The following is an 11,048-nucleotide window of genomic DNA, read 5'->3' on the forward strand; positions in this document are numbered from 1 at the left end:
TCAGGAACCAGCACGGGGAGGTGGTGTTCCGGCTGGCCTTCCGCTCGGGCAGCCTGGACCTGGAGTCGTGCTCCAAGGAGGGCGAGATCCTGAGCTGCACGCGGTCCAGCCGGGGGCCGCTCAACTTCTTCATCCAGACGGTGAAGCCCAAGGACACGGTGATGTGCTACCGCGTGCGCTGGGAGGAGCTGGCGGCCGGCCCGGCGGTGGAGCACACCATGTTCTGGGAGGACGCCCACTGGTACGGGGGCTCGGAGATGAGCACCCAGCACTGGCCCATCCGCCTGGCCGGCTACCAGGAGCCCGTGCCCTACGTGACCAGCGACGTCTACTCCTTCCGCGACAGCTTCGGCGGCATCCTGGAGCGCTACTGGCTCTCCTCCAAGGCGGCGGCCATCAAGATCAACGACTCCGTGCCCTTCCACCTGGGCTTCAACGCCACCCAGCGCGCCCTCTTCTTCCAGGCCCGCTACAAGGACTCTCCCTACAAGCCCCCGCCGGGGCAGCCGCCCTTCCCCGAGCTCAGCTACCGCGTCTGCCTGGGCTCCGACGTCACCTCCATCCACAAGTACATGGTGCGCAGGTACTTCAACAAGCCCTCCAAGATCCCCGCCGAGAATGCCTTCCGATACCCCATCTGGTCCACCTGGGCACTCTACAAGAAAGATATAAACCAGGATAAAATTCTGCAGTTTGCGAGAAACATTAAGAAGTACCGTTTTAATTGCAGCCACATAGAGATTGATGACATGTACACCCAAGCCTATGGGGACTTTGACTTTGACCCTGTCAAGTTCCCCAATGTGACAGAGATGTTTGCAAAACTGAGGGAAGATGGCTTCAAGGTCACTCTGTGGACTCACCCTTTCATAAACTACAATTCCTCCAATTTTGGTGTGGGGATTGAGCGTCAGCTGTTCATCAAGGAGCCGTCGGGGCGGCTGCCGGCCATGGTGGAGTGGTGGAACGGCATTGGGGCCATCCTGGACTTCACCAACCCAGCAGCCCGGGACTGGTTCCAGAGCCACCTGCGCCAGCTCCGGCACAAGTACGGCATCTCGTCCTTCAAGTTTGATGCGGGCGAGACCAGCTACCTGCCCAAGCAGTTCAGCACCTTCCGCCCGCTCTCGGACCCCAGCATCTGGTCCCGGCGCTACACGGAGATGGCCATCCCCTTCTACGAGCTGGCCGAGGTGCGGGTGGGCTACCAATCCCAGAACATCTCCTGCTTCTTCCGCATCATCGACCGCGACTCCGTCTGGGGCTACGAGCTCGGCCTCAAGTCCCTCATCCCCACAGTGCTCACCATCAGCATGCTGGGGTACCCATTTGTACTGCCAGATATGATTGGAGGGAACTTCCTCCCCAACAAGACAGAGGGGGCAGAGGAGATCCCCGACCGGGAGCTGTACGTGCGGTGGCTGGAGCTGTCGGCCTTCATGCCCTCCATGCAGTTCTCCATCCCGCCCTGGCTCTACGACAAGGAGGTGGTGGAGATCGCCCAGAAGTTCACGGAGCTCCACGAGTCGCTGGTGGCCCCGCTGCTGCTGGAGCTGGCCGGGGAGGTCACCGACACAGGCGACCCCATCATCCGGCCCATCTGGTGGATCTCGCCTCGCGACAAGGCCACTCACAGGATCGACTCCCAGTTCCTCATCGGGGACACCCTCATGGTGGCCCCTGTCCTAGAGATGGGCAAGCAGGAGCGGGATGTCTACCTGCCGGCGGGCAAGTGGCGCAGCTACAAGGGGGAGCTGTTTGAGAAGACGCCAGTGCTGCTCACTGACTATCCCGTTGACCTGGATGAAGTTGCCTATTTCCTCTGGGTATCCTAACATGGTCCTCATCAGTGTGCAATGGACTCAGTGATTGATTAACCAACAGCTTTAATGACCTGGGACTTTGTATATTTTTTTATGTAGAAGTACTTCCTTATGAAATTTGAAGATAACACTGAGACTTCTGTTTTTTGTGGCAAGTGGTGCTCAATAACTAATTAATATTTGTTGGATGGGTGTCTTTGTTATTGCAGTGTGACAAGTGCAATGTACAGAAACACAGTCTCTGCTCATAATCTTTTCCCACCAAGAAATGCCATGCACGTTTCTTGTTTATAAAGGAAATTACATGGACTCCTTTGTTACCCAGTTTCACAGGTGATCCCCTGAGGTATTTAAAATTTCATGTGCTTAGTGAAGGAGGCAGCTGCAGCAAATTACTTTTTTTTTTTTTTACAAAAAGCAGTCTGTGGTTATCCTGGAGAGGAAGGCACCCAAACTGCAGCTTGCACAACAGATGGGAGCTGATGCAGGAGTGAAGAGGAGTTTACACTGTCACATGGGCTGAGCTATCTGAGCAAGGAGAATAAAGCCACGGCAATGGCTAATGCTGTGGCAACTGTTTTACCCATTGAGAATCATGTCGATGGTGTGAATTCAGGTAAGCCTGTAAAATGTGGTGAAATCTCATGGTAGTAATGTAATGGCCAGTCTTCGTAAACGAAGAACCGGGGAAGGTCTTTTCGCCTTCCAGCCTGCGCACTGGATTTTTTAGGTGAGACACAGTGTGCGCGGAACTGAGCCCACCCTTTAATCCTGAGGTTCATCTGCCGGGGCCAAGCGAGCTTGGACGGTGGCAGTGAAGTCCTCAGGACGTAGATGGATTGCCTTACAGGGCTAACGAGCTCCATCTGCCCAGGGAGTGTCCTAACTGGGAATCGAACCTGGGCCTCGGCGGTGACAGCGCCGTGTCCTTAACCAGTAGACCACCAGGGGCTCCCTCATGGCAGTAAAGACTAAAACATAGTACCACGTCAGGGTTTAGATTTGATAGGATACATGTGTGTTTTGGGACCGTGTTTAGAGCCAAGGGGTGCACAACCTGTCAGGTCCCAAGGGAGAACTTGGCCTCCTCAGAGAGTTCAGACAACAAACCAGCCTGAGTGCCCTCCTGCCTCAGTTTCCCCATTGAAAATGTTCTCCCATCTTGGGCTAATGGACATCTCTGTCCATGAGCCAGTACCCTGCCCGTACAGGTGAATTCTCCTGAGTGAAGGTGTGTCAGCAGCTCCTGACGGCTTGTGGTAGGCAGGCTGTCTGTGAAATGCTCTCCACTCTTGGTCCAACCTTCCCTGCTGTTTTTAAGCAAACAGAAGTTTAAGGGTGACATGTCTGAGCAGTTTAGGAGAGTCCAGGAGTCTCTGGGCTGCAATGTGCCTTCCCAAAATGAGAGACAGATCTTGCTGACCCTGGCACACTGCCTGAGAGGTAAAGCTTTTGTGTGGCCCCAACGCATAAGAGAGCTCCCTTCTTTAGGGGTTTTTCCAAGTGCTGATCTGTACAAAAGGTAAACAGAGGATAGAGAACATCACACTCCTTCCAGACTTAGTTTGGTGTCCAGGTGAAGCAGCCCCAAAACCCGCTCAGACTCCTGTTACTTCTTTTGTACCGAGGGGACTCTGCATGGGCACAGTGGCACAACAGCAACGCCAAGTTGGGTGAGCCAGAACATCTAGATGCCCCTGAAAGCAGCTCAAGCTGCAGTAATGTGAAAAGGATGTGAAAGGGAAGGCAATGCTCAGTCTGCCAGTTGTGTTCAGGGTTAACAGGATATCTCTAAATCCTTACCATGGGCTTTCTTCTAATCCAGGATAGTAGTTTCCAAGGATGCAGCTCCCCCGAGGTTGAGAAAATGTTTCTGAATGCTTCTCTGTTGCTGCTTTGAAGCCCCAAGGGGTCCCTGACATATGAGCTTGGGGGAACCAAAGGGTCCTAGAGGGGTCCAGCAAAATTCCTCTGGCTGTTGTTGCTGCACCAAAAAAAAAAGCTTTCTGCAAAGCTGTTGCCCTCAATGCTGAGGAGAGGCGGGAGAGCCAGACTCCAGCCCCCTCATATGGCACCTCTGCCTGTGTAATCAGTGTGTTCTGTATGCACACACAGCTCTGCCACCCACCTGCATCACATCACAGACTGGGTGGAAAAAAATAGGGATCACTGAGACTTTTTGCAAACTCTGGGGGTGACATGAGATGCCTGCTACTATGGCTGCAAAAATGCCTCCCCCATCCCTTTCCAATCTTTCCCCCAGTGCCTTTCCCTGCCGCCCAGCCAAGTCACAGGGAGCCATGGGGGATGGGTGCTGGAAGCATCCTGCGAGCAGCTGGCACCACAGCCACTTCTCCACGCCCTCCTGCAGCACCAGGACTGTGTGCTGACAGAGGAACATCTTGTTTGCCTTGCTAAGCTTCAGTCCCGATTGTTTTTTTGCACTCCCAGTGCTGAGCAAGAGCTCTTTGCTGGAGGTGCTGGTGACAATGTGACTCTGCCCCAGCACACAGCTCACCCCAGTTTGCTAATTTTTTGGCAGGGGCAGGTTATTGCTCTTGATCTCTGATGATCACTGAGATAAAAACCACCGAGCCCTCCTGGAAAAATAATAAAATAAATAAAAATCTCTGGTTTTCTCTACTTGGCCTCTGGGATTTTGCCTCAGCCCAGACCATCTCTCATGGCTCTCCTGGCACAAGGCATCTACAGGCTGGCAGCTCCCACTGGGCTCCGGACGAGTTGAGATTGAGGAGGTGTTTTTTTTCCTGAGCTGCCAGCCTGGCCACATGCCCTGAAGGTCTCTGCTGCTGTCAGTCTGTCCTTTTACCATGGTCCTCCCTGGCCCTGGGGTCTGCCTGCCTGTTGTTTTTTTCTTACCTTTTATTAAAAGCTGTTATGTTGACCAATGTGGACATGCTCACTCTCACGAGTCAGCACCCACTCCTCTGCTGTCACCCACAGGCACCTCCTTGAAATCCAGTTATTCTGGGCTTCTGCTGCAGCCCCAGTGGGGTTGGGACTTTGCCATAAGCACTCCCACCTGTGCAATACACAGCTGTGGATGTGTTTTCAAGCACTGCCACTTAGCTGGGATACAGCACAGAGCTGCCCCCACTCGCTATTCCCACATCCCTGACACCCTCCCTACACACAGCACCAGCTTTTGGGAGGATGCAAACCAAACCCAGACCTAAAGCACTGATTCCAAGGAGGACCTCTGCATTATTGAGGATCTGCTGCAAGGCTTTGAGTGCTGCAACTTGCCAAGGTCTTCAGCAGGGCCAGCTTCACTCTCCATGTAATCATCAGCCAAGTGTGCGGATAACACTCACATCCAAGGAAGAAGTCAAAGGAACAACACTGGGAAAATGTTTTTTATTGCAAAAGGAGTGAAGTTCCTCTCATTCCTCAAGCCGTGCTGAATGTGTTGGCCAGGGCTACTGATGCCTGATGGAACAAGGCAGCTATACTTTGTGCAGTAACAATGGAAAGGGAAGGAAAAACATTATGTGGGGCAAAGGGAGTGGTGTGGGGCAAAGCAGGCTCCTAAATGAGCTTCACATGCTCCATTCCTGGCACTCTCATAGCCACAAATATCTACTCCATCCTCATCCTTGCTGTCAGTGCCATCTGGAAAAGGGGACCCCTGGGGACAGTGGGGACAGCCAGGGCCCAGAAGGACCTTCTGGGGTGCTCAAGGGAAACAGAGTGCAGGCTCCTCTTCTTCATTTCCTGCAAACAGTCCCAAAGTATGTGTCCTCTGAGAACAGTGTGGACTAGCAAACCCCCCCAGAGTCAGGGTTGATGAGCCCTTTTTGGGTGGATATCAGTAAAATCAGGGGCATGGCAGTATGGCCCCCACCCCTGGGGTTGATACAGTATTGGGGTTTGCCTGGATATGGTCTTTTTCAGGCCATCCCTAAGGCACAGCTATTTTCCTTGATGCCAGGACCTAAGGCAGGACACTTCTTGATCCAGTGGGATCATCTGCCACCACTGCAAACACAACAGTGGGATGACTGCCAGCTCCTCCTTTTAGATCATATACCAAAGCTGCAGGCTGCCAGCTTTAATTAAACCAAAAAAATCTCAACCCTGATTTCAGGGAAGATGAGGGTAAAAAAAAGCCCCAAATACCCCTGAACCACCAGCTGAACCAACCTGGTAAAGATAAAAATAGTTAAACTTCTTTTTGTTTTCCAAAATTTTATCTCAATCAAGGTGATTCATGTTACAGTTCATAACAATTAAGAATTAGAAAAGTGGTTAAAAACAGACCCACCAGCATTACAGTCTGACGTAGGACAGCATGTGCAAACACAAGCACCCAGGAAAACCCGATACACAACAGTGCAAGCTTCAGAATTCCATCACATGAGCATCACATGTGGAAAGGCGAATCCAACTCCCAAAACTGTTTTGGGACTTTTCCTTGGCTGAGACAAAGCTAAATCCTGCTTTGGTCAGTGACTCATGGTGTAAATCAGAGAAGTCCCCCTAGCAGCAATTCTCAAGGTGTCTGGGCAGAGCTTGTGGTCTGCAAGGTCCGAGAGATCCTCAAGTCCTGCAGTGCTACAGCATAATGTTAGATATAGTGGTTTTGGTAAAAAGCTGGATGGAAAGGGCACCTAGAAGCCTGTGAGACACCTGAAGGCTGCACTGCTGAGTCTATACCCAACACCACCCTTTACATCCTCTCAGCAGCTTTACCCTTCTCCTTGCTGGAGTACTGAATAGCCATGCAGCATTTAGAAAAATAAGGGTACTGTATATTATTACCCATTTATGATATAGTTAAATAAAAAGGAAATTAAAACTTTGTTAATAAAAGCCTTTCTTTCGAGGGGAGGGGAAAGAAGACAGTGTGTCTAATGGAGAATTTCCTCCATGACCTCCCTGACAGTGCCCGAAACCACTGAGAGGAGATTGAAGGCACTCATCTGGCTGCTCCCATCATTTTAATAGTAGAGGGATGCTAAGAGGAACACTGTGTTTCTCTTCACACAGTCCCTTACTAGTGAGGGATGTGGTGAGTGGCACAGAAACAGGGGAAGAGAAGATATGCAATATCTCCTGAGATCCTTCCCATGAAGTCCTATGTCAAGGATCCCACTTCTGCATTGGCAGCTGAGCTGTGCAGCAACATCTCCTCCACCTAATGACTCCCATACCAAGGGCTGACAAGTATTTCATGAGCAAAGGCTGAAAGGGAAGAGCTGGAGCCTCCCAAACCATGACCTTTAAGAACTTCTGGAGGTCTCTCCACACCCAGTCCTCCTTGCAGGCTTTGGCCAGACTCACCTCCAGGAGATCCTTGCCTTCACCTCCACCCTCCAAACAAGGCCCAAGTCCTGCTAGTGCCCTGACGAACAACTTTGAGATTCCAGGATTAACTCCTTGCCAGAAGGAACCTATAACTGGTGCCATAATCACTATTTGCACTGGTGGTGAGGAACAAGCTCGAGTGCTTTAGAATTAGAAGCCTGAGAAACGAGCTTTGGAACATACTTGTGCTCCAGTTGGGCGAGGACCTATAAAGCTCCCCTTACATCTTGAGGCCGGAACGCCGAATTATGCAGGGCAGACTCAGATCTTAAGAGATATTCCAAAGAGTCCCTCAAACCAGACTTTCTCACTTCTTTCCTAACTATAAAAGTAGATTCAGATTTTGCCCCTAACACCTAAATTTCTCCTCCTGGATCCCACCACAAACATCAAGTTTAGTGCATCTCCTTCTCTGCCTCCTGCAAAGCCCAGTGGTAGGAACTGGACTTTGGGAAAGACCCTCACTGGTACCCAACCCTAATCAAAACATGAACCATCTCCCTCAGTGGCAGACTCATGCCAGACCCATGCTCAGACACAATCCCAGGAGAAGCCCTGAGGATGCTGTGAGCTGTCCTTGGCTGGTGTCCCAACCCTCCCCAGTCATTGCAGTTCAATTCCGCAGAAGGTCATTAAAAATTCAGGGGCTAACACCCATTCCCAAACCAGAGCACAGCCGGGAATGTCCTGCCTTAGGGAGGAAGGATGCCAGACTTCAATCCTGCTTGCTCTGTCTTGAGTCTCTGTAAATGCATCTTTCCATATAAAACCAAGTGGAGAATCTGTGAAAGAGTCATCTCTGCAGCTGCAGGGGATTTGGGGTGCAGGATCACATCACCCCGTGTCCCCTCTGGAAGCCTCTGATAGCAATCCCACCTCCAGCTGCCTGAGGAAGATCCTTAGGATCCTTAGGACTCTCCCAGAGAGAGAGAGGAGGCTGACTCAGAAAAACCCTCACCAAAATCATCGCCCCTAAACGCGACCTGAGGCGGGTGTTGGTTTAATTTTGCCTCGGATGACAACGTTTCCGTGGGCGCGGTGAGAACACCCGCTGGCACAGACCCATCGGTCCAGAAAGCCGGTGTTTTCCACCCACGGGCAAGCCGGCTAGCAGCAAACCTCCCCGCCAATCCCAGACACGTGCTGCTCGCGGGAACCGCCTGTTCCCGGGGACGCGCCACACTCAGTGCTTGTGAGAGCGGCTTTGCTCCAGGCAGTCCTTCTGCCGGCAACAAACCTCATCTGTCCTTAAAAACCAAAAAAAGGATGGTATCAGCAGGATAATCATGTAACAAAGCGGGTGCATAAATGTTTAAAAAGGACTAATGGGACGTGCTGGTAAGGGCAGCGCCGTTCTAGGAAAGGCAGTGTTGATGCCCAGGGCAAAATACAAAGGTAAGAGCCTTGTACAGGGTGTCAAATGGGCGAGGAGGTGGGATGCAGCTGTCCCAGCAGGCAATAAGCAGCCCATAAAATTAAAACACATCAACACCACTCGAGTAACCTGGCCTGCCTGGTAGCCAGGAAAGCAGGAGAATGGGGCAACTGTTAGTCTGGTGCCACGTTAGACATAAGGGGTAAAAAAATATGTGTATATATACATATCTATATTTTGCTTTCTGCTTTTAAAAATATCCTTTTCAATATATTTGCCTGTGCTGCAGAAACCCTCCCAACATCACACACCCTCATACCCAGAGCTGGGTGCTCCCACAGAACTAGAAAAGCTCCCACTGGCACTAACCAACTTCCATGTCTTGAAATCCTTGGGAACTGACAAAGTATTGGGTTTACTAAGTGTCTGCAGACAGAATGTCAATTTCTTACTGACCTATACAGAGAAATTGCTGCCTACCATTATTCAATCAGAGTTTCCCACCTGACCCAAATTAAAAAAAACAAGATCAATCCCCAAGTAAAAAAAAATTATCCCCAAGAACAGTGAAGTCTATTTAATTCCCTTCCTCCAACCCAGTCACAAATGAAATGTGCAATTAGAATTATTATCTGTTAGAAAGTCCTAGGTAAGGCATGGTTATTCCAAAGCTGGAGAAGAAGCCTGTTAGGACACCCAGAGGAAATAGGCAACTTCATCCAGGTCAACGGGATAGTCGGTGAGCAGCACTGGCGTCTTCTCAAACAGCTCCCCCTTGTAGCTGCGCCACTTGCCCGCCGGCAGGTAGACATCCCGCTCCTGCTTGCCCATCTCTAGGACAGGGGCCACCATGAGGGTGTCCCCGATGAGGAACTGGGAGTCGATCCTGTGAGTGGCCTTGTCGCGGGGCGAGATCCACCAGATGGGCCGGATGATGGGGTCGCCCGTGTCGGTGACCTCCCCGGCCAGCTCCAGCAGCAGCGGGGCCACCAGCGACTCGTGGAGCTCTGTGAACTTCTGGGCGATCTCCACCACCTCCTTGTCGTAGAGCCAGGGCGGGATGGAGAACTGCATGGAGGGCATGAAGGCTGACAGCTCCAGCCACCGCACATACAGCTCCCGGTCGGGGATCTCCACCGCCCCATTTGTCTTATTGGGGAAAAAATTCCCTCCGATCATGTCAGCAGATATGAAGGGGTACCCCAGCATGCTGATGGTGAGCACTGTGGGGATGAGGGACTTGAGGCCGAGCTCGTAGCCCCAGACGGAGTCGCGGTCGATGATGCGGAAGAAGCAGGAGATGTTCTGGGATTGGTAGCCCACCCGCACCTCGGCCAGCTCGTAGAAGGGGATGGCCATCTCCGTGTAGCGCCGGGACCAGATGCTGGGGTCCGAGAGCGGGCGGAAGGTGCTGAACTGCTTGGGCAGGTAGCTGGTCTCGCCCGCATCAAACTTGAAGGACGAGATGCCGTACTTGTGCCGGAGCTGGCGCAGGTGGCTCTGGAACCAGTCCCGGGCTGCTGGGTTGGTGAAGTCCAGGATGGCCCCAATGCCGTTCCACCACTCCACCATGGCCGGCAGCCGCCCCGACGGCTCCTTGATGAACAGCTGACGCTCAATCCCCACACCAAAATTGGAGGAATTGTAGTTTATGAAAGGGTGAGTCCACAGAGTGACCTTGAAGCCATCTTCCCTCAGTTTTGCAAACATCTCTGTCACATTGGGGAACTTGACAGGGTCAAAGTCAAAGTCCCCATAGGCTTGGGTGTACATGTCATCAATCTCTATGTGGCTGCAATTAAAACGGTACTTCTTAATGTTTCTCGCAAACTGCAGAATTTTATCCTGGTTTATATCTTTCTTGTAGAGTGCCCAGGTGGACCAGATGGGGTATCGGAAGGCATTCTCGGCGGGGATCTTGGAGGGCTTGTTGAAGTACCTGCGCACCATGTACTTGTGGATGGAGGTGACGTCGGAGCCCAGGCAGACGCGGTAGCTGAGCTCGGGGAAGGGCGGCTGCCCCGGCGGGGGCTTGTAGGGAGAGTCCTTGTAGCGGGCCTGGAAGAAGAGGGCGCGCTGGGTGGCGTTGAAGCCCAGGTGGAAGGGCACGGAGTCGTTGATCTTGATGGCCGCCGCCTTGGAGGAGAGCCAGTAGCGCTCCAGGATGCCGCCGAAGCTGTCGCGGAAGGAGTAGACGTCGCTGGTCACGTAGGGCACGGGCTCCTGGTAGCCGGCCAGGCGGATGGGCCAGTGCTGGGTGCTCATCTCCGAGCCCCCGTACCAGTGGGCGTCCTCCCAGAACATGGTGTGCTCCACCGCCGGGCCGGCCGCCAGCTCCTCCCAGCGCACGCGGTAGCACATCACCGTGTCCTTGGGCTTCACCGTCTGGATGAAGAAGTTGAGCGGCCCCCGGCTGGACCGCGTGCAGCTCAGGATCTCGCCCTCCTTGGAGCACGACTCCAGGTCCAGGCTGCCCGAGCGGAAGGCCAGCCGGAACACCACCTCCCCGTGCTGGTTCCTGA

At 52.6% G+C, this 11,048-nt stretch overlaps 2 protein-coding genes across 4 annotated transcripts in view; one reads left to right on the plus strand and one right to left on the minus strand.

The window, feature by feature from the left end:
- Nucleotides 1-2,132, plus strand: part of LOC114060148 (myogenesis-regulating glycosidase-like) — a 2,825-nt gene extending 693 nt beyond the window's left edge. The window contains exon 2 of one of the 3 annotated variants that reach the window (XM_027889395.1): nucleotides 231-2,132. In XM_027889395.1, the coding sequence (XP_027745196.1) occupies nucleotides 231-1,835 (1,605 nt within the window). In that variant the 3' untranslated portion in view covers nucleotides 1,836-2,132. Of the gene's footprint in view, nucleotides 1-20 lie in introns of all 3 variants that reach the window. The other 2 variants (XM_027889396.1, XM_027889397.1) reach the window with 2 other exon arrangements.
- Nucleotides 2,133-8,785: 6,653 nt separating this feature from the next.
- LOC114060151 (myogenesis-regulating glycosidase-like) overlaps nucleotides 8,786-11,048 on the minus strand; it is a 7,741-nt gene continuing 5,478 nt past the window's right edge. The window contains exon 3 of the mRNA XM_027889403.1: nucleotides 8,786-11,028. Coding sequence (XP_027745204.1) covers nucleotides 9,214-11,028 — 1,815 coding nt within the window. The 3' untranslated portion in view covers nucleotides 8,786-9,213. The remainder of the gene's footprint in view (nucleotides 11,029-11,048) is intronic.

This window comes from Empidonax traillii, unplaced genomic scaffold (genome assembly GCF_003031625.1).
Source record: "Empidonax traillii isolate 1590-97213 ecotype Southwest subspecies unplaced genomic scaffold, ASM303162v1 scaffold262:size680716, whole genome shotgun sequence".
NCBI lineage: Eukaryota > Metazoa > Chordata > Aves > Passeriformes > Tyrannidae > Empidonax > Empidonax traillii.